At 48.5% G+C, this 20,593-nt stretch overlaps 7 protein-coding genes across 7 annotated transcripts; 5 read left to right on the forward strand and 2 right to left on the reverse strand.

Annotated features, from left to right (window-relative positions):
- Positions 1 to 1,855: 1,855 nt before the first annotated feature.
- Positions 1,856 to 3,302, forward strand: BBA_07086 (uncharacterized protein; the record flags this gene model as incomplete). Its single annotated transcript, XM_008602183.1, has 3 exons — positions 1,856 to 1,879; positions 2,195 to 2,486; positions 2,581 to 3,302. The coding sequence occupies 3 exons, from the start codon at positions 1,856 to 1,858 to the stop codon at positions 3,300 to 3,302; spliced, it is 1,038 nt and encodes a 345-aa protein (XP_008600405.1).
- Positions 3,303 to 6,354: 3,052 nt separating this feature from the next.
- BBA_07087 (serine/threonine kinase protein) lies at positions 6,355 to 7,335 on the reverse strand (the record flags this gene model as incomplete). The annotated part of the gene is made up of 1 exon (XM_008602184.1): positions 6,355 to 7,335. The coding sequence occupies one exon, from the start codon at positions 7,333 to 7,335 to the stop codon at positions 6,355 to 6,357; it is 981 nt and encodes a 326-aa protein (XP_008600406.1).
- An 816-nt stretch (positions 7,336 to 8,151) lies between these two features.
- On the forward strand, positions 8,152 to 9,218 carry BBA_07088 (xylose isomerase-like TIM barrel; the record flags this gene model as incomplete). The annotated part of the gene is made up of 2 exons (XM_008602185.1): positions 8,152 to 8,532; positions 8,595 to 9,218. The coding sequence occupies 2 exons, from the start codon at positions 8,152 to 8,154 to the stop codon at positions 9,216 to 9,218; spliced, it is 1,005 nt and encodes a 334-aa protein (XP_008600407.1).
- A 486-nt stretch (positions 9,219 to 9,704) lies between these two features.
- Positions 9,705 to 10,445, reverse strand: BBA_07089 (exostosin 2; the record flags this gene model as incomplete). Its single annotated transcript, XM_008602186.1, has 1 exon — positions 9,705 to 10,445. The coding sequence occupies one exon, from the start codon at positions 10,443 to 10,445 to the stop codon at positions 9,705 to 9,707; it is 741 nt and encodes a 246-aa protein (XP_008600408.1).
- Positions 10,446 to 13,268: 2,823 nt separating this feature from the next.
- Positions 13,269 to 13,586, forward strand: BBA_07090 (uncharacterized protein; the record flags this gene model as incomplete). The annotated part of the gene is made up of 1 exon (XM_008602187.1): positions 13,269 to 13,586. The coding sequence occupies one exon, from the start codon at positions 13,269 to 13,271 to the stop codon at positions 13,584 to 13,586; it is 318 nt and encodes a 105-aa protein (XP_008600409.1).
- Positions 13,587 to 15,827: 2,241 nt separating this feature from the next.
- On the forward strand, positions 15,828 to 16,187 carry BBA_07091 (conidiation-specific protein 10; the record flags this gene model as incomplete). The annotated part of the gene is made up of 3 exons (XM_008602188.1): positions 15,828 to 15,862; positions 15,923 to 16,010; positions 16,089 to 16,187. The coding sequence occupies 3 exons, from the start codon at positions 15,828 to 15,830 to the stop codon at positions 16,185 to 16,187; spliced, it is 222 nt and encodes a 73-aa protein (XP_008600410.1).
- A 654-nt stretch (positions 16,188 to 16,841) lies between these two features.
- On the forward strand, positions 16,842 to 20,015 carry BBA_07092 (UDP-galactopyranose mutase; the record flags this gene model as incomplete). The annotated part of the gene is made up of 13 exons (XM_008602189.1): positions 16,842 to 16,900; positions 16,975 to 17,050; positions 17,119 to 17,275; positions 17,409 to 17,496; positions 17,659 to 17,754; positions 18,030 to 18,038; positions 18,094 to 18,163; positions 18,232 to 18,312; positions 18,407 to 18,763; positions 18,822 to 19,071; positions 19,121 to 19,296; positions 19,368 to 19,804; positions 19,865 to 20,015. The coding sequence occupies 13 exons, from the start codon at positions 16,842 to 16,844 to the stop codon at positions 20,013 to 20,015; spliced, it is 2,007 nt and encodes a 668-aa protein (XP_008600411.1).
- Between the last annotated feature and the right edge of the window lie 578 nt (positions 20,016 to 20,593).

Here is a 20,593-nt window from a genome sequence, read left to right on the forward strand (position 1 = left end):
AGGTCCATGCCCATCGTTGGTACTATAGAGCCGCGTTGCTACAGGCAGCGATGTAAGCAGCGGTCTTTGGAGCGATGATAAGGGCACCATGCAAGTTGTTACCTGAGGCACTGGGAGTTGGTAAATCTGAAGGAGCGTTATATCAGAGCCAACTTGTGTGTATTATTCCTGCCCTTTGACAGATTGTAGCTTACAAATTAGATATGCAGCTAGTTGTGTAGACTACTGCTGGATTATATTACATGATCACTCATGAGAGCCAATTTTGTCGTACGGCCATGCCAAGCCTTTTTCAAGGTTTGCTCGCTAGTTCACTAGTAGACCGTTGACAGCGCTTGCAAGACACCACCACCACCCGTCAGCGGTGCCGGCGCCGAGATGGGCTTTGCCTTTTCCCCACTAGTTGTGCCATACCTGCATTAGTTGCTTAGTTGAGGTTATTTATTAGCACGAATTATCCCCAAATCGTTTTCAGACGAGAACCCCGCCGAGCCCCGAAGAACCCCAGCCGCAAGCATAACCGTTGTCGGACGTGCGAGCGCCGTAGGGGGGGGGAGAAAGGGGGGGGGGGGGGGGGGCCTTCCAGCAAGTCAAGTTGTAGTCATCCGTCCTATTCAAGTAGCACACTAGTTAGCTACCAACTCGGAACTTGGGAACAAGGCACAAAGGCAACATGGACGTGATCAAGTCATCTTTGCACATAAATAGGATTGCAGTAGTTGTGGGATAATTCCGACAGCCTGGCTTTGTCATGAGTCTGCGATTGGGGTGCATGGGGGTGCATGGGGTGGTAATTACTGATGCCCAAGGCCGAATTTCGAGATGAATAGGGAGCCTTGGCGCATCCACCGGGGACTCGGATGGGCTTTGGGGCTCCGAGATATGTTTCCATTCGCGCGAGAAACCCACCACAGCTGTCGACCCATTCCAACCGTCTCAGCTCAATAATTGGTTACCGTAGATGTACATGCTGGCCTGTTTTTGGAGGTGCATTTACCCCTCTTGCAGACCTTGGTAGTACTCTCGACCTTTTCGAGGTAACACTGGTGCCGCCTAGTGAACCAGGGATGATATTCGATACGGAATAGTGCCATGATTGGTGAGGATCGATGCATCTCCGCGGGCGCTCCAGGCAACCCGAAAGGGGTGTGCATTTCGACGATCTGACTGACGTATGTCTGACGTTATAATGAGTGCCCACTAGCCCCTCGGCCGAGATACGGGGACTTTGGGGGACTTTGGGGGACTTTGGGGGACTTGTAGGGACCATGTTGCACTACGCACTCATCAAGAACACAGTTGACACCTTGACAGACACGCTTGACACGCATCCGCTTGCCTGCCTGCCTGCTTGCTTGGCATTCAACCGTTGAATTGGGAAATGCGGGGAAAGGAGAAGCTGCCTGACCACGGAGAGTATCCAGACAAACAACGATTGCCTACTATACATTCGCAAAGAGCACATGGTAGGAATGTAACGGCTTTTTAAATCTTGTTTTTTATGGATCCTTAGACCCTTTTTTAAAAAAAAAAGAGGTCTTCGAAATCTGGGTAGTGTTATTGTGAACCGGAGGCCCAGCCTTTGACGGAGGGTGTCTCTTTCCTCCCTCTCTTTGATTGGTGTTTAGTGCGATCATGCAACACACCCCTTTGAGTTGATGTGCGAAACGCCATCGTGTTTGCCACTACATCTTGATAACTCTCTCTGCTTCTTTGCCTTTCTCCCCCCTTTCTCCCCATACCTCTCCAGCTCTCCCAGCCAAACCAGCACATCAGAGTTGTGACTTTTTGACGAGTATGCATGTCTAGGTGCGCCAAGTGGCGACTACCCCTCTTCCCCCCCTCGACACCCTCAATGCACAAGCCAATCCCCCTAATGGTGCGTCGGCCAAGCAGACCCCATCCGGGGCCGTCTCCGGCATAAATAATAGGCTACCCCCCCTTGCTCTTGCGCGTAAGACACCTTGAACTGTATGGATGATCGCGAAACCCGGGGCAAAAAAAAAGAACAGCAGACCGCTATTCCGCGTGGGGAATCAAATGCGCATCGTGCTTGCGAGCGCTGTCGCCGCAAGAAACGCAAGGTAGGGTCGACCATGAGTGAGTCGAGGCGGATTTGTATTCTTTACTCTTGATGACCATGATTTCTCCTTCTTTTGTTACGCTCGACTGACATCGTTGTCAACGCTTACAGTGCAATGGAAACGACTCGAAGCCATGCAAAGCGTGTCGTGAAGGCGGTGTCGATTGCGTTGATGTCGAAACTCCTCGTGTCTCCAAGGCAGACCTGCGCGAAAGGCTGGCGCAACTGCAGTTGATCAATTCCGAAAATGACACGCTTCTCGATTTTCTATCGTCCAAGGAAACAAGTCCGGCCGACTTGAATAGCATCTTGCGCCGGCTCTCTGATGGCCAGCCACGAGCAGAAGTTACTTCGTCGTTGGCAGCACAGAGGCCCATCATCCAAGATGAATGTAGCCAACAAGGTGTGTATCTTATCTGCGTTGGAATCATATAGTCATGATCGTCACACGTATACGTGTTGGCTCTGACCTCGACGACAACTCGTCACTTGTCCAGACACCTCCACCGTCACGAGCCCCTCTGTGACCGAGGCCACGTCGACCGTCAGTCCGGTCGCTACCGTATTGAACAGTCCAACGACATCGGCTGGCTCAATTAGCAATGCGCAATCGCCCTCCGTTTTGGATGGCTCAACTAGCAATGCGCTGTCGCCCTCCGTCTTGGCTGGCATCAATAATACCCAGACGTCGCATTTCCGCGCCAATTTGGAGCACTACCGGCTGCAGCTCCCGCAGCTTCTCGACCTTATCCTCTCTAGGGACTGCCTCTCTTTCTGTCCCATCAATAGGAATGATTTTAGGCGTGATTTCGGAACAGGCCATGGTATGTACTGCTCCACGGCTCTCATAGATTCGCTCCTTGCCCTGAGTACCCTTCTGGCCATGGATAGCGCAAGTCTCGCGGCCAGATTCGGAGCAAGGAGCAAACTTGAAGACGACGACCTGGGGCAGTCATTCGCCCGCGAGGCAATATCTGCGCTGTACAATGGCACGGGCCTCCCGCGGCGCATCGCCGATATACAAGCGCTCGGTATCCTATCCCTGTATTGTCTCGGTTGTAATAAGCTGAACGACGGTAAGGGATTCGCGGCCGACTTTGGTGCTGCAATCATCGAGCAGTGGCACACCGAGCAGCCGATCGACTCGAAAAGTTTGTATTTTCCGGATAAGCAGGTGCACGCAAATATCTGTTGTGCTGCCGTCTCCTCCAACAGGTAAATCGCAGCCTCCTCTTCGTGAGCCTGTTGTCGTCCCGTAGCAGCATCATACTTACCACCTAGTCCCTTTCCCTAGAGTACTTTTTCTGATTTCAGACTATAACAAAACATTGAGTGAGTACGCAAGAGGAGCTGGTAAGGCAAGTGTTCATGTTCATGCGGAAAAATCCGAGGGGAACGCTGTGCGGTGTCTATTCGATCTGTCCAGCTCCATCATAGGTATGACGCTCACATTTCGCTGCCGATTTATTTTTCAAAATCATCTCACCATCATAGATGATGCGTTCTTCCGTCGAGACCTTTGTTTAACCCCGGATAATCCTCGCGTGATAGCTGCCAAGCTATTCCAGTTGACAGAGTGGACGTATGCAGCACGATCGGTGGCACAGAATATGACGTTTAGCCAAGCTGTACGAGTTTATCAGCAAGGCTTGACTTGGTATGCTTCTTTCTTTCAGTATACCAATCTCTGCGGAAACCGCCACATGCCACTGATTCTCTTTGTTCAGTAAGCACCCTTTTCCATGTTGGACTAAGTCGCTTCAACAGAGCAGAGCTGACAATATCGCACAATCAGCACTTACTATCACTTTTGCGTCTTGTGCATCTTGACGCCATACATTCTCTATAGGGCACCGATTGCCATTGACGGGACACTGCCCGAGCTGGTGTGCAAGCAGGCCGCGAGCAGCATTCAAGAGCTCGTGAAATACTATAGCCAGTTTTGTAGCAATGGCAAGCTCCTTGACTTTATGCCCTTGTTCAAAACTGCTGCCCTGTCTTTACTGGAGATAGGTGAAGCAAAGACTTGCTAGCAGGAAAAAAAATTGGAAAAAAAAATCTGAAGAGAATTTCGAGGAAAAATTGGCTTGGACTTTTTACTGAAATATCCTCGCGAAGAGAGATTTGAAAAGAATTTCCAAAAGAAGTTGGCTTTGAACTTTGCACTGAAATTCTCCTCGCGAGGAGAAATCCGAAGAAGGATAAAAAAACTCCAAAAGAGATTGGCTTGAACTTCCCACTGAAATATCATCGCGAGTCACCAGAATGAGATGCTGGAAGCTTCCAAAGGTACTTTTCCTTTGTCCTGTGCTCATGTGACTTTTGGTTTCCACACTTTCGGTCCCAGATTATGCCAAACAATTGCAGCAGAAATCCTTGCGCATCCGCTACTCATGCATCAGTGCAATGAAGATAGTTGTGCCGTACTCTTTGGCCGCGTGAGGGCTTTGGCGCCCATGTTGCTCGGTAGTTCAGGCATTAGGTCTATACTGTTCAGTAGTGATTGGCAGAGAGGAATAATGATGAACACCAGCGCAGGAAAAAAGGTTGGGACAAAATTACATTATATTATGGGAAGAAAGCTCTGGAATGTCTATCAAGGTATATTCTACCCTTTTCATGTGGGTGTCTTGAACTAACCCCTGTTTTAAGTCTACCTATCACCTCTTGCGTTATATGTTGATCAAACAGAAGAGTACCTAGCGGAAGCGCCGTCTGCAGCTGCAACTGCAACTGCTCGTTGCTGCATAGCAAAACGGCCTACGTATATGTGGGCGGTTTAGCTGCTTTCCAATGACAGAGGCTTCCAAGTAAAGAAATATATTTCGAGTACATTAGTTTTTAGGGACAATACGTTGAAAATGGAAGAACCTAGTCCCTTCACGTGTTACATGGAAAGACGGCCCCCCCCCCCCCCCCAAGCGGCACCTTTTTGTCCTCGTTGGTACCACCGTGGCTATCCTTTGAATTGACGTTCTTCATGAGCGGCGGGCGCCTTGACCGTGTTGAGTTGAGTCTGCTGCAGAGTCTAGATCTTTACCGAATATGGGGGGACCCAAGTTAACTTGAAAGACACCGTTTGTGCGGACCAAATGCGCCTTTTGGGAATCTTGTCTGTGTCAGATGCCACATTGTCTGTCGTCCGGCTGGCATGTTTAATGCTGTCGATCGGGCTTGCTGGACTGCTGACATTGGCTCTGGGAGGTTCTGCGGAGCTAAATCTCGAGTCATCACACCAGATTGTGATTTTTTAAATGGCTAATGTATTGCTGTAGTTAATATTGACATTGTCGAAACAGTGGAGGGTTGCTGTGGCACAACTTGGCCCGTCAAGTCCGCCCCAGCAGCTACAAAAGCTCCGGTATCCCTGGTCACAATGAGGACTCAAAAAAGTGTCAGATATCACATGAGAATGATGCACTTTTGCGCTCATCGGCTGATTTCTCTCCTAGAACTAGGAACCAGGGCATGCTGTTAGTTACGTCACAATGTCACTACCATGGCGTACCAGTCACGGTTCTATCGACGGCACTACACGGGAGCGCCCGTTGTGAAAATAAAAAGTCGGTATGGAAAGATTCAATAATAGAATTTCACGGCAAGAAAGGTCCGAAGCGCAGCAGCTCTTTTTATTGGTTGGTCGACATTTAAGGTATTGGATCAACCATGGTGTTTTCTCAATCTTGACAACGGCTAAAAGAGTTATTGCTTTTTTTTTTTTGGCCTGTGAGGAATACAAAGAAGCGGAGAAGCAGACACTGGGTTTTTTCATCAATTACTTGAGCCGATTTCTCTTCAACTAAGCCTCCAAAAGGAATTGAGCTGTGACTGTGCATTGCCTCAATCGACTTGCAGTGCCAAGACTCTATGATTTGTGATGGGGCAAACGAGACATGTGTCTCTCTGTGGCTGTGAGGATAAGTCGAAGTGGAAAATGTGCTGCAAGATTGGCCTCTTCACGAGAGTCCAAAGTGTCGGTTTCCCTTTTTCTCCCTCTGCGTATTGGACATTTTCAGCTCACTTGCTTCGTTCGGAAGCGGCGCGACATGATGAACCAGAGTCGGCAAGGAAAATTATATCATCTGCTTAATGCTGTCGTGAAATCATTTTTTCATGTAGTGTCCACAACCTTGGCTACTCTGGTACCTCCTATAGTTGTTCCCGTTGTGGCCAGCTTACGCATATTGTTCTTTGTCTGTTTTGCTGCAAGTGACTACGACGGAGACACCAATGGGCAGCTCGTTGCGACGTACAACTGCAATAAACTGTCTTTATAATCGAGCCCCAGCTTTAGGCCCGACATATTCATTTTCGAGCCACTCGTTCCACGGCCAATCGATCAAGGGGCTAAAATCAAGCATACAATCACACAAATCTTCGTCTCGCCAATATTCAACCACACTCTCACGAGATTCCGGGTCCAGTGTCGGCAGTAAATCAGATGGGCCACTTAGTTTGCTATGACCAAAGTCAATACATCGAATGTCGGCCTCCTGGCCTTCTTCAGCGGATAGCACGACTATGTTGCCTGGGTGAAAGTCGAGGTGGTACACGCCGAGCTGGCGCATCTTGCTGAATGAGTTGAGGACTTTTTGCATAATGGCCTGGCGCTGCTTTGTGCTCAAAACACGGGCCTCGGCTGATGACAGCTGCGTGCCGTTGATGTACTCGTACAGGACCAGCCGGACCGGCCGCGGCTGGGCGTGGTGGTGCTGGAGGGCGGACTGGGGAACGGGTATGCCAACGGTGTAGGAGCCGTAGAAGCGAGGGACGACGACTCCCTGCAGCGGCCTCAACCGCTGATACGCCTGAGCTTCGTTTCTGTACGAATAGTCGACGGATTTCCAGGCATCGATGAGGATATGATCGTTGTACAGCGGGTCGTAAAACTTGGCAGCGACCACGGCGTCGCGTGTGACGCTGAAGGGCAGAGGCTGGCCTTGCACCGCCAGGGGCCTGGCGGTGACGACTTGAGAATTCTCACACTCACTGACCTGGAGCTGTTCAGTAATTGTAAGATGAAGCTGCCGGTCGCCCGGCGTGCCAGGGTCTGGCAGGTATTCTAGGCACAGCTCAGCAGGGTGCCTGGTTCTGATTCGTTCTCGAAGGTGGTCCGTAGGGCGCGGGAAATCTCTGCACGTGTTTGACGACGGGTTGTGAGACGTGGCCAGGAATGTAGCGCCGACGTCGTACGGGTTCTCAATGTTCTTTTTCGTCTGGGTGAATGTCAAGGTAGAGGCGTTTGTCCACATATGTGCTGTAAAGCTGGGAAGAGGCAGGCACACGCAGTCTTGCGCAACGGCCGGGTGATAGCGTTGGTCGGCCGCCGAAATGCGCTCGAAGTAATGTCGCTACGCGCCTAGGAAATGTCATGTGTCGTATATGAGAGGGAAGAGATGGGAGGGTTCTCGATGATTGAGCGACAATCTCGTGACGGGTAGAGGTACTAGCGTCGTCTGGGGAAAAGCGTCGCTCCCGTAACGATGGCTAGTTGAGAGGTATATTAAATGATGGATGGTAATTTTAGGCAGAGGACTCTTGATCAAATAATTACCATCTACGTAATATTAATATTAAGCACTTTTTGTTTTTTTTTTTTTTTAAGATGGAAGTTTGGCTTTTTCATCACCAACGCCTTATACTATCCTTATCGCCTGAGAGCTGTTGGAGCTTCCAAAGCCTCTTGAAAAGCCTTGCGAGAGAATTGCCAAAAAAAAAAGGAGTTGGAAGCTGAAAAAAAAAAAAATCTGTACTTGTCAAGACCTTGTCTAGAAAATGGAGTATTTTATGATATTCATCTAATGTTCATATTTCACGCGTAGTATGCACTGGAGTCGTGGCGAATCTGAGAACGGAATGAATTCCGGCGAGATAAAAGTTCCACTTCCACTTGGCTCGACGCATACATGACGTTTACTTGACAGAACCAGCATGCGGTACACCACATAGTAGTAAAGCTTGCATTTATGTACTGATCGTTATTAGTCTTGAACGAAAAAAAAAACGAAATCTCAAGTCAATCAACTCTCACATAATTCATTCGTCTCAGCAGGCCACTGCACTTCAACATGGTCGTAAAATACGGCGGAGTAGGCATTCCCGCCTCTTTCGCGTCATGCAGCATCACCTCCAAGCGAGGCGAAAGCTTGCTACAGCGTATGAAGAGCATCAAGAGCGCAGGATTCGATGGAATGGAAATGTCCATGCCCGACATTGTCGAATTTGCCCAAACTGCGGTCAACAACGACGCTAGCGAAAAGGATATCGACGTGTTGATCGAGGCCTCTGAGCAAATCAAAAACGCCGCCGAGGCCATTAGCCTCAAGATAATGATGCTGCAGCCGTTTCCTCGATTCGAAGGGTGGGATGCACCACGTCGGGAAGCTGCATTCGCCAAGGCAAAAGATTGGCTTCGCATCATGGAGGCTCTTGGGACAGATACCTTGCAAGTGAGTTGACAAACTCTTCGAATTACATTTGTAGCCAATCCACATGCTAAAGATCAATTGAGGTTGGATCGTCCGACGCGGAGGATATATCACGCGACAGCAATGTCCTGGCAAAAGACCTCCGAGATCTCGCACAACTGTGCAGCAGCAAAGGATGCAGGGTAGCCTACGAGAACTGGTGCTGGTCAACTCACGCGCCAACCTGGAAAGCCGTGTGGGAAATCGTCGAAAAGGCCAACCACCCAAACCTCGGACTCTGCCTCGACACGTTTCAGGCAGCAGGGGCCGAGTACGCAGATCCGACCACACATTCGGGCTACGTCGAATCCGTCGACAAGGAGGACACCACCCTGGAAACGTCTTGGCAGCGCAGCTTACACGAGCTGGCGACTACGGTGCCGGCTGACAAGATTTTTGTGCTGCAGATATCCGACGCCTACAAGGTCACGCCGCCCCTGGGAAGAGATAAAGGCAAAGCGGAATGGAGTCGGCGACACCGTCCGTTACCGTGCAACGGCGGGTACTTGCCGGTCCAAGAGGTTTTGAATGCGGTTCTGGCGACTGGGTTTCGAGGGTGGTTGTCGGTTGAGGTGTTTGACCCCAACGAGGAAAAGAAAATGGCAAATGACGACTACACGACAGCAGCCATGGTTGCGCTAAAGAAGCTGGTTGCCATGGCAAGATAGATGCTGATTTTTTTTTATGAGTTTTACATGATTAATTCATTTTTTCTTCTTTTTTTTTGCAATGGCAAAGCTGTTCTTGTCCAAAAAACGGTGTGTCCTCCTAGTTATCGCGGGCTCGGGGCGTTGGGGACCCGCTGGCAGCGGCGAAAAGTAATGTATAATTAATACAGGCGGGCAATTTCAAAGTCCCACGACCCGGGGGTAATAGAACGACATGTTGCATACGGATTAGAAACTTTGACTATGCTAAAAACTTCTGCGCGTGGTATAAGAGATCCGTCCCGTCCCACTTTGGTCTATTGTGCAACCGCTTTCAAGAGATTTAATATATTTGTTACTTGATAGATACTGTATATATAGACTAGATTAACCAAATAGATGAGGGACCGGCAGCTGGCGGTTTATAAATTAAAACACGAGGGCCAAAGAAGCCCGTATATAATACACTCATTAATATGCTCCTTGCCATTTTTTTCTTTCTCAAACTCATAGTACTACTACACTCCGTTGAATGTGGCCAGTCTCGTTAATCAGGGCCTTGCACCCGAAAATGTCGGCAAAGTCGTCGAGACACTGGCTCCGAGCTCCAATATGGCCCGGCTTCCTGCTAATGCCCGACGCGGGCTCCATGTTGACATACCTCTTGCGCCCGGCCACCTGCAGCGGTCCCTGGCCCGTCAGCAGCGACGTGACGTGGTTCATGGCAATGTCTTCGCAATTCATGTGCTTGTCCACGTACTTGCGCATCGTGGTCATGTCCGCCTCGTCGGACCAATAATAGTCCATAAAGGAAATGTGCGCAAAGGCCAGGTTCGTCAGGACCATGGCGTACGCATCCTGGTCCTCGGCGCAGAGCGAGTACCTGAGCTTGCCGTCCTCGATGGGTTCGGCGCAGCGCGCGAGGGCGCCCGTCATCCGGTGCCGGCCAAACGCGCGCCAGGCTTGAAAGGCAAACTCGACGTCCGAGGGGTGGTAGTGCACGTCGTCGTCGCTGAGGAGGATGGCCTGCGTCTTGTAGGCGGGATCGGGCCAGAGCTTCTGGTTCAGGCTGTTGACTGGCGACTGCCGGTACCGCACGGGGACGCGGTGCTCGGAGACGTAATCGGCAGGCGCTTGGTCGTCGACATTGTTCCATACCACGACAACTTCGAGCAGAGACGGAATCTCTTCGCTCAGGATCGCATGGAGAGTCTCGTTGAGTTCGTCGCGGCGGTTATATGTCTGCATGGCGATGCTGTAAAAGCGCGCGCGCGGGAAACCCCCCCCGTCAGCTCTCCGATATTCGATTCGCGGCCTCTTGCACCTGAAAGCACAAGTATGCATCTCGGAAAAAAAAAACTTACGTAAACTTGTCATCCTTTAGATGCAAGTATCGTTGCCTCGCAGCATTCCAGCGATGTTGCGATCCTGCAATGTTGTTCTCTCGGCAAGCTCGGTAATTTGATCTCGTCGTCGCATCTGGAAGGGCCTTGAAGCTCTGAATACTGTCTGGCAGTACGTCGCTGGGAGTAAATTTGATGAGAGTCAGGATGAAGCCCGCACAGAAAAAAACCACGAGCAACTTTGTGACGACTTGCTTGGAGGCCCGAGAGCTCAAGTAAGCCAATTGACCTGCCATTTTCTTCCTTGTCAGCGTTTGAAGGGGGGGATCATGAGAATAGTTACAGAGATGGAATGAAACGGGAACGTGCCCACGCCGCACACTAGATTTCCACTAGCAGCTGGTGCTAAGAGGGCCGCGTGGCCACCAGCTCTTTAATAGTTGGAACGGTCCGTGTTACGGATAGAGCCTTTTTAGTTATCCAATTCTGGAACCCCGGATTTTGCAACGAAATTGTTGAAATTCTGCAAAGGTGGCTACGTAACGGCTTTGTACTCGTCTCTTGAGGCACCCCCTCAAAGGCACGCAAGGCGCTCAAAAGCACTTTCAAGGGCGCTATCAAAGGCACCCTGGGAGGCACGCTAGAGGCATGCTTGAAGGCGGTCTTTATGATAGTGACTCTAAGAAACTTCTTCTTCCTTGACTTATTATACTCGTCATAGTCGCCCAGTTAGGGGGTCGATATACTTGGCTTAGACCGTTACAATCTTGTAGTACTCGAAGAATTACTACAAGATAAGCGTTGTAGTATATAGAGGGGTTTTTTCATCTGTCAACCGAAATACGGAGTACAGTATCTGTCGATCAAAAGTGGCTCGACTTGTGACGTCACTCATGCCTCGATCTATTATTCGCCAACTACACGATAACTTTGATTACACACTATAAATTATAGAAAAATAGATGAATTATTAAAACAACATTCCCCACGATCTCTAATTAATTGTATATCAATTACTCATAGCATTAGGCCGTTATAACGTAGTGTTACTAAATACGCAAGACTAAACTTTGTGCCTCTCGGCGTCGCGATAGCTTTAAAGTTTAATTAGTGGTAAAAGACTTACGCAAGGCAGATAAGAGATGGACGCGTTTACATACGTATACACTTGATCCTGGCAACAGGCGCGTCAGAATTGACGCCACACACATGCAAACAAGGAACACTAATATAGAGCAGCATTTCGTCCCCTAGCATAGAACGGAATCAACAATCTATTCACCAATTTCATCTGCACCTTGTACAGTAATAGAACGAGTAGGCCAGCGATCCTGTTAACTATTGGTTTAGTCTAGAACATACATAGGACTTGTCAAATCCGACAAGCAACCAGTCAATTTCGGCCATCAGGTGGTCGGGACTGGATGACCTAATAATAGGTCTAACAGGGCCCCTTCCACGCGCGACATAGCCACTACAGACCTATACTACCAAGTCACAAATTGGTTGACAAATTCCTGGATTTTGGTTGAGAATTACAAGTCACTCTTTTCGTCAAGATAACATGTAGTCAACCACCATGACGCGATTCTGTAGTTGCGCCGCTTTTCGGAAAGAATCAATACGACGAGATTTCATACTCTTAAAACTTGTACATACTAAAAATCTGGTTTGGTGTAAAAGGCATGTTGTCAGGCTTCAACCCCATCTCGACATGACTACATAAATCTCCCTGATCTAGTCAAAAAAGAAAAAAGAAAAAAAAAAAAAAAGAACAAACTTTTCTACAAAGCCAATCTCTACATTTTACCACTCCGAATCATGCAGTCTGTTCTCGATAAATTCGTTTGGGCCCGAAAAGGTTCAACCTCTAAATCTCACCGGCCGTGTACCCCGTCGTCACCGGCGGCGCTCTCGGGATTGGCTACACGCCAGTAGCCTCGCTAACATATATGAATTTCAGGTAGATACGGCCATGCAGAACCAATGGAAAGATGCATATCCCCGGGATAACTCGCTAGCTCATCACCCGCCGCCATGAAGACCATAAGCCGCGATCCCGAGCAGGGCTCCTACAGCACGCTCTGGGCACTCACGGCGCCCGAGGTGGAGAGCAAGGACCAAAATGGGATGACCCCGATACGCTGGGCAGCGAAAACTCGCAGGCATCAGACGGACGGGCTGGGCGCGGAGCTGTGGGTGGGAGCTTGGTGAAAAGTTGGTCAAGCACAAGTTGGGAGATGACGGGTTAAAACATCAACATAATCATTGTAATTGTTTTGTAAAAATGTCAGCATATTATACCTGCTTCAAAAGTTGGCGAAACTCTGACGTCCTCGAGCGCGAGGTTGCTGACGATGAAGACAAAATTTTAATGCTTCATTGCTGCTCGAATCATGAAAGTACGGCACTCCTCATGAATAGCGACGATACTTGCATATTAACGCGGCTTGGGCATTTTTCAAGAGCCTCTCAAAAATTCAAAACTCGCTACCGTTATAATGAGAAGCGTATGGGTAGCGGTAAACAAGGGTGACTGGACCGTCGGTAATGGCTGTCCAGGCCATCATTGTTGCGTCAATGTGACAGTGGTGATGCGTCGTCGTCTGTAAGTAGGGTCCTACATAAAAGGGCAGCAAGAACCCGCCACCAACACCATAGAATGATTCACAAATTTTCGGAAAAAAATCCTCCATCAATTTTTGATTTTAATCAGAAAATATACATCATGTCCCAAGAAAAAAAACTCCTGTTGGCCATTGCTGGTGCAGGCGCACTCGGCGCCGCCTTGTACACCACACAGGGCTCGGGCGACAAATCTGCCAACAAGACGCGCGATAAGAAAAACATGGGCCTCGAGGGCGCGGGCATCGCCGGCACCGGAGCGGCTGGAGGCAACGAAAGAGCCGTCGACCCGAGCGAGGATAAAAAGGTCAAGACGACGGCGCCTCGAGACAAGCTGCCGTCGGGAGGTGTAGGCGGTGGCGCGGGCGCGGGCGGGATGGGTGCCCGATCGATTGAACTGCCAGGGGCCTCGAGAGGATGACGGCAGATTAAAAGACGGTGCGCAAGTTTTGCCATTCATGACAAGAAGACAAAAAATCTCTCTCATTTTTGTCCGCTCTGACAAGAAAAGGGGACAGGGGGTATTTACTTGACAGGCTCAATGTCAAGGTCGCGTTCTTACACCAGATTGGGGGGATACGCGCCGAGCTAAGCAGCTGCCGTCAAGCACGATTTCTGTCCTACATGTATATTACAACTTGAACGGATAACGATACTTTGCAATTCTCTGCCAGTTTTACTCCATTTCTAATTACTAATCCCAGAATCACCCAAGCAACAACGAGCTTGTATGCAGGCACCTCGAGTGAATCTTTTAGAACTGTACTGCTCTGCTTGTATACTCGGAGGGCAAATACATTAGTCCATTATTGTGGCCTTTTTTCAGCAACATTTTACTTTGGGACCTTTATTCCCCCACTGTAGATTGTCTACCGGTTTATACTACGAAACACTAACCTTGCAGCTTATTGCTAATGTTCTCTCTCCTAATTTATCAAAAGAGAAAACATTCAGTATTCGAGCTGAAAGCCTGTATCCTCGATTCTCCATTCATTTACTCAAGACGCGCTCTTCTTTTTTAAGTGAGACACAATGTCAAGGCCGTCAACGTAGTCTTCATGTGCCATCAAGCATGCACCCAACGACGTCCCGCTCAGCGAATAGACATTTTCTTCAAGAAAGCAGAAAATCAAAGCATTCAATCTGCCTCTGTTTAAAAGAGAATAGGCTCGACGTTGAGGCCGTGTGTGCTTCCCCTGGCCACGCGGCCACTGTTGCATTCCACAGCGAGGCCTGGGTTTGCGGTGCTCACGAGATTGGTCTTGTTTGAGACAGCTACTGACTGGTCGCTATTGTATTCGTGCTCGGGCGCCTCAAACTCAAAGGTGGAAACAGAATCCTTTTTTTTTTTTTTTTTGGTGAGTGAGTCGGTAATTGTGTATTGTGTACGTCAGAAATGTTACCAACTTACCGAGTCCGACAAAAGCATGCTACCGTAGCCTGGCACTTCTAATCGCGTGTACTGACGCCATGAGACTGGTGCCTCGAAAAAAAAAAACAGACTGAAAAATGGAGCATTCTTACCGAATGAGGTACCGCACTTGCCTTGGCTGACTTCCAACCCAGCTGCTGTCGATAAGATACGAATGAGTAGTAGAGCATGTAAAGGAAGCACATGTCGGTCCCAGGGAAAACAGTAAAACACTGTCGGTTGCCGATGCAGGGAGAGACAGGTACAAAATTGTAAGTTTCTTGCACAGGAGAAACATTAAATCACTAGTGCTGACATTTGGGTTTTGTGCAGAACCGTGTGAATTGAATGCGATACGGTTACGAAAAGTACGTGTCAGTCCTTTGACACAGGACGTCACGGCGCAGGTACGCCACGTTGGGCACCGCCATTACACCAGAATGACTTCATGCTGCAACGACGTCAACCAAAACGGTAAGCCCTCGTTGGAAAAGGCGTGCCTGTGTGCCTGGATACAGAGAGAACAAAGGAATAACGGCGGCGTCATAGTTTATTACACGCAAACAAAGAAAGCATTTACCCCATGATCAGGGTGACGCCAAGAGATTCGACAATTCTAGAAATTCGGTAAATGATTAGCGTTGAGAACATGGTTTAGTTTTTTTGGTAACTAAATAAGCGTTTGTATTTGTCTTTTCTTTTTTTTTTACACTTATATTTTAAAAGGTAAAGAGTTGGATATTCAGCTATGCCGGAGGTATTGTCCCCAGCGGCAGCCTCCGATCAATGTTGTGATGGACCTTGCATGCGCTGAGACGTCAAATTTGTCGCCCCGAAACAGGTTATATGACGTTTGCATCCAAGTAAAGCTGTCTATTGTCTTGCGCAATACAAGCGGTGAATGGGGGCCAGGAGCATGGGCGTCGACGCGGCACAACAGCCGAATCGCGGCAGACATTCAAGGATTGATCATCTTGCATTGAACAAGAACAGTGTGGATTTCTCATACCAGTTTAAAATTGATGTAATAGATGATGAGTGTGCGCGACTGAAAAGGACATGACGTCTTTGAAAGGTCGTGATGCTGTTGACCCGTCATGTACAAGTTCAGCCTATCCACCCAACACCGACTATTCCTTGCTTTTATTAAGACTATATATATCTGGAAATATCACTATACGATACAGCTGCTGAGCCATTGATTTTACTATTCACACCGATCTATCAAACTCAAAACAACGATTCAACACCATGGCTGATACTAATCCCGGAAACTTTGCCAACCGGTGAGAATCATCTTCAACATAATCACACACACCAACAAAACACTAATACCGTCTCTTTAGCCCCAAAGAAGAAGTGCAAGAAATTGCGTCCAAGGGAGGCCAAGCCAGCCACAACAGCGGCTTCGCCAGTATGGATCCCAACAAGCAGGTGCGTAGTTGCAAAGAAAACGTTTTGCGCGCAAAGGTGCCGGAGGAAGAAATATATGCTAACAAAAGTCATACATAGCGAGAAATTGCTTCCAAGGGCGGCCAGGCCTCTTCAGGCTCGTTTGAGCCAGGCAGTGACAAGGCTCGAGAGGCGGGCCGCAAGGGAGGATCCAAGTAGCTAGTTGCTGCCTCGACGGCAGGCAACTCGGCCAATACAAAACAATGACTATCATCTTTTGATAAATACATTGCAATGTGCCTCGATTTGGGAGCTATATTTTGTGCTTGCGTGAACGATGCTTTTAATTCGAGAGTAGGCTTAGACACTGCTGGTGAGGCTGTGATACTTATCTGCCATAAGAGTTGGTATCATCACTGGCCGAGCTGTCTGTGGCACTGTTCCTGATCTCATGCCGAAAATGTCTTGCTGGTCGCCGTCCTCTTAGCCATTCGAAATTGGAGGTAATCCATATATGCTAGCATCTTGTTGAACGAGCTCCCCTTGGAGACACCAACATGGGTGTCCTTTACCCGCGAGGCGTAATCTCCACGATTGGAGAAGACTGGCATCATTACGCATCCAAACTTTTGGAGAGCATATGAATGGATCTCGTATCGATAGCATTCGTTCGAATGTCTCCATTGTCTTGTCGCTTGGCCGCATGCCCCATTGTTCATCTGTGACTCCATAAGCCAGCACTACTTACAAGTGCGCTGCGTCTGAATTGTCTGTCCAAGTAACATTCGCGTCAATATTGCGCAGAGGTTTTGAATGAGAATTGCAACATGTAAATAGTTTGGTCATGTTTATACCTGTACGCTAGACTGAATTATGTTACGTGAGAACCATGTACTGCCTTTTGCTACTGTCTCTCTTTTCTTGACGTTGGGGTACGTACACCTCCATGTTCCTCTCGGCTCTCTATCTCACACTGCTTTGAGCCAAAGTATAACATTTGCCATAGTGTGTACCTCAACGTTACAAACTCCATCGACAATCTGCGGTGCAAAGGTACAGAGGTTCAAGCCGAGTTATCCTTGGTATTGAGCTTGGAAACCGCATTTGGGCTGATCCCGACCTTGCTCTTCGACTATCCCCTATGGGGTAGACGCTGATGTCTATGGTCGCAAGCCAATGCTGGGGCGCGCTAATCATTTTTCTTGTTCGGATCGAGGACGGTAATAACTGTTGGCTCTTGATGCGCGACATCCTTGCTGTGGCCAACGTGGATGAAAACGTCGACGAAATCGACAGAATTGCAGCAGGTAAGAAAAGTGGAAGAAAGAAAGACAGATGGCTTCCAGTTAAAAATCCCGAACCAAAGTTTTCATCGTTGATCCAGCAGGACTTCCTGTGCATTTGTTCTGTGGCTGAGCTGGAGCTGTCTTTCTGCGACAGAACCAACCAACAAGACAAGACAGCCCGCTGACACGCTAAATAGATCAGATGCAAAGCTGGCCAGTAATAGCGAGCCGTATTCGTACATGTACGTAGGGGCAGCCACTTGTGGTTGAGGCGGGGCGGGCCCCAGGTTTGCTTGGGAGATGATGGCTACGTACTTGACGACAAGCTCCTTTCTGTTATCAATTAACATTCTCGACAATGAAGAGAGCGTCGACTATTCGCTGAGCTACTCCACGTATTACAGTATGTGTAGCGAAAAAGGCCACGTCACAATGCATCGCGCGGCTACGAATACAACAATCTCTTGGCCGGCGGGGCTGCGAAGCCATATTACCAACCAGTAAGTACAGTGGCTGGCGGTGAGGAGACGGGATATAGGATCCGGCCGGTTGAACTAATTATTTAATTGGGTTAATCTTCCAATGCCCAGCCAATGTTTTTAAATTAGTCCCAACGCCCGCCCCTGCATCTCAAGTTCCCCGTTCAAACCTGGGTGTATTTTCATTCCCAACTTTTCTCCTCAATCGCATCGCGCTGTTTTCTGTGCTCTCAATCGCGCCACTTCTTTGCGTTCCTTTTACCTTTGAAAAAAAAAAAAAAAAAACAAATGGGCAGCTCACAAATGTGCGTACGCTTTCAACCATCTTGTTCTTTTTGCTAACTTTTGTTTCTTGGAAAGTGAAGTTGACGTGCTCGTCATTGGCGCTGGGCCAACAGGGCTGGGTGCTGCTAAGCGTCTGCAACAATTGGTATGCTTCAACTCGACGTAAACGTTTTTTTTTTTTTCATGCTCCTTGTTAATACCGGTAACTTTTAGAATACTGCATCGTGGCTTATTCTGGATTCGAATGAGACACCTGGTGGTCTTGCATCCACCGACATCACCCCCGAGGGCTTTGTACGTCCCCCCCCCCCCCCCATATCTGCCCCAGCTTCAGCCCCACGGGTTCTGTCTGCCATTAAAACATTCAGGACTCACACTACACATGTAGCTGTTTGACGTTGGCGGCCACGTCATCTTTTCCCATTACAAGTACTTTGACGACTGTCTTGATGAGGCGCTGCCAAAGCCTGACGACTGGTACACGCACCGGCGCGTCTCCTACTGCCGTTACAAGGGCACTTGGGTGGCCTACCCGTTCCAGAACAGCATCGCTGCGCTGTCTCCCGAAGAGCAAGCGAAATGTCTAGAGGGCCTGATTGAGGCTTCGCTGCAAGCTCGCGGCCGTGATCCCGCTGACAAGCCCAAAAACTTTGACGAGTGGAATGTGAGGAACCTAGGTGAATATCTTACTGAGATTTTCATGCGTCCTTATAACTTTAAGGTGTGGGCTATCCCTACTACAAAGGTATAGTTGTGTTTTGTTTTTTTCTTGATCATTTGACTTTTTATTGAATAATCTCTAGATGAACGCCACTTGGCTTGGAGAACGTGTCGCCGCCCCTGACCTGAAGCTTCTCACCTCCAACGCTGTCCAGAACAAAGTGGCCGGACCGTGGGGACCAAATGCAACCTTTCGCTTTCCGGCACGAGGTGGTACAGGTGGTATCTGGATTGCTGTGGCCGATACGCTCGAGAAGAGCAGAACCAGCTTTGGCGAGCATGCCACGGTCACAAAGGTCGACGCCGACTCTAAAAGGGTTCATTTGAAAGATGGTACGTCCAACAAGCTATAACAGTTTGCTATACTTGCTAATTTCGGTAGGAACTATTGTCAAATACGGCTCTTTAGTCTCCACCATGGCTGTAGACCATCTAGCCGAGTCCATGAACGATACCAAGCTCCAAGAGATTTCCAAGTCTCTCTTTTATTCCTCCACCAACGTCATTGGTGTTGGCATCCGTGGAAAACGGCCTGAGCGTATTGGGGACAAGTGCTGGGTAAGTTGAAAAAACACAGTTTGCTCTGTTCACACTCACAAAAAAAACACAGCTTACCAAGTTTTGCATAGCTATACTTTGCCGAGGATAACTGTCCTTTTTACCGCGCTACCGTCTTTTCCAATTACTCACCCAACAATCAACCCCAAGAGAATGTCAAGCTTCCCACCAAGCAGCTTGCCAACGGTCAGAAGCCAAACTCATCAGCTGCTCAGCCTGGTCCGTACTGGTCTCTGATGCTCGAGGTTTCCGAGTCATCGTACAAGCCCGTTGACCATGAGACACTCTTGGCGGACTGTATTCAAGGCCTGATCAATACTGAGCTTCTGGCTCCTGACGACGAGATTGTGAGCACTTATATCCGTCGCTTCGACCATGGATATCCTACGCCACACTTAGACCGTAATGATGCGCTAGACAAGATCTTGCCGTATCTACAGGACATGGACATTTATTCTCGTGGCCGCTTTGGTTCGTGGAAATATGAAGTTAGCAACCAGGACCACAGGTACATTACATTACTGTCCTCGCATCTCGAAAAATTCCTACTGACCACTTTTACTGATAGCTTCATGCTTGGCGTCGAGGCTGTTGACCGTATTCTCTTTGGTGGTATTGAGCTGACACTTGGATATCCCGACTTTGTCAATGGACGCAGTAATGGGGAACGACGCCTAAACACCATCACCGGCGTGCCAAAACGGGCAAAAGGCGATTAAGGGTGGCCCTGGTCAGACTAGCATTTAGCCGAGACCATTTATCCTCATAGTAAGTAGCCACACACGTCCACGTAAAACGTCGCAGTATATACAGGTCGCATATAATACAAAGTAATTTATAGTAGTATTAGTATTAATACCTAGACTATGGCGATAAGAAGAAGTGGTATTAGTGAAAGAGAATAATGCAGTAGTCGCCACCTAAATGACATTGGCATTGCCTATGCTTATTACCCACAGTTCATCTGATTATGTTTCCAATAAATCCTAAATCATCTATTCTAAATAAGAGTAATTAGACTGATAATGAGAAGAAAAGAGAAGAGAATGTCTCGGGAATAATCATCTTCACCACGTAATGCAACGTGTAGAAGCCCAAGTCCAAGCTCGCTGCGTACCATCTTACACAATCCACTGAATGGCACTCACATACAGTCACAGTCACGCAGTCACAGTAACGCAATCACTTTCGATGAGTGGATAATTATATTGATAAGATGACGCATAGCAGGGCCCATAGTCCTCATATCCCACATTTCCGGTTCTTTTGCAGCAAAAAAAAAAAAAAAGCACGGGGG

The sequence above is a fragment of the Beauveria bassiana genome, assembly GCF_000280675.1.
Source record: "Beauveria bassiana ARSEF 2860 unplaced genomic scaffold BBA_S00022, whole genome shotgun sequence".
Taxonomy (NCBI): domain Eukaryota; kingdom Fungi; phylum Ascomycota; class Sordariomycetes; order Hypocreales; family Cordycipitaceae; genus Beauveria; species Beauveria bassiana.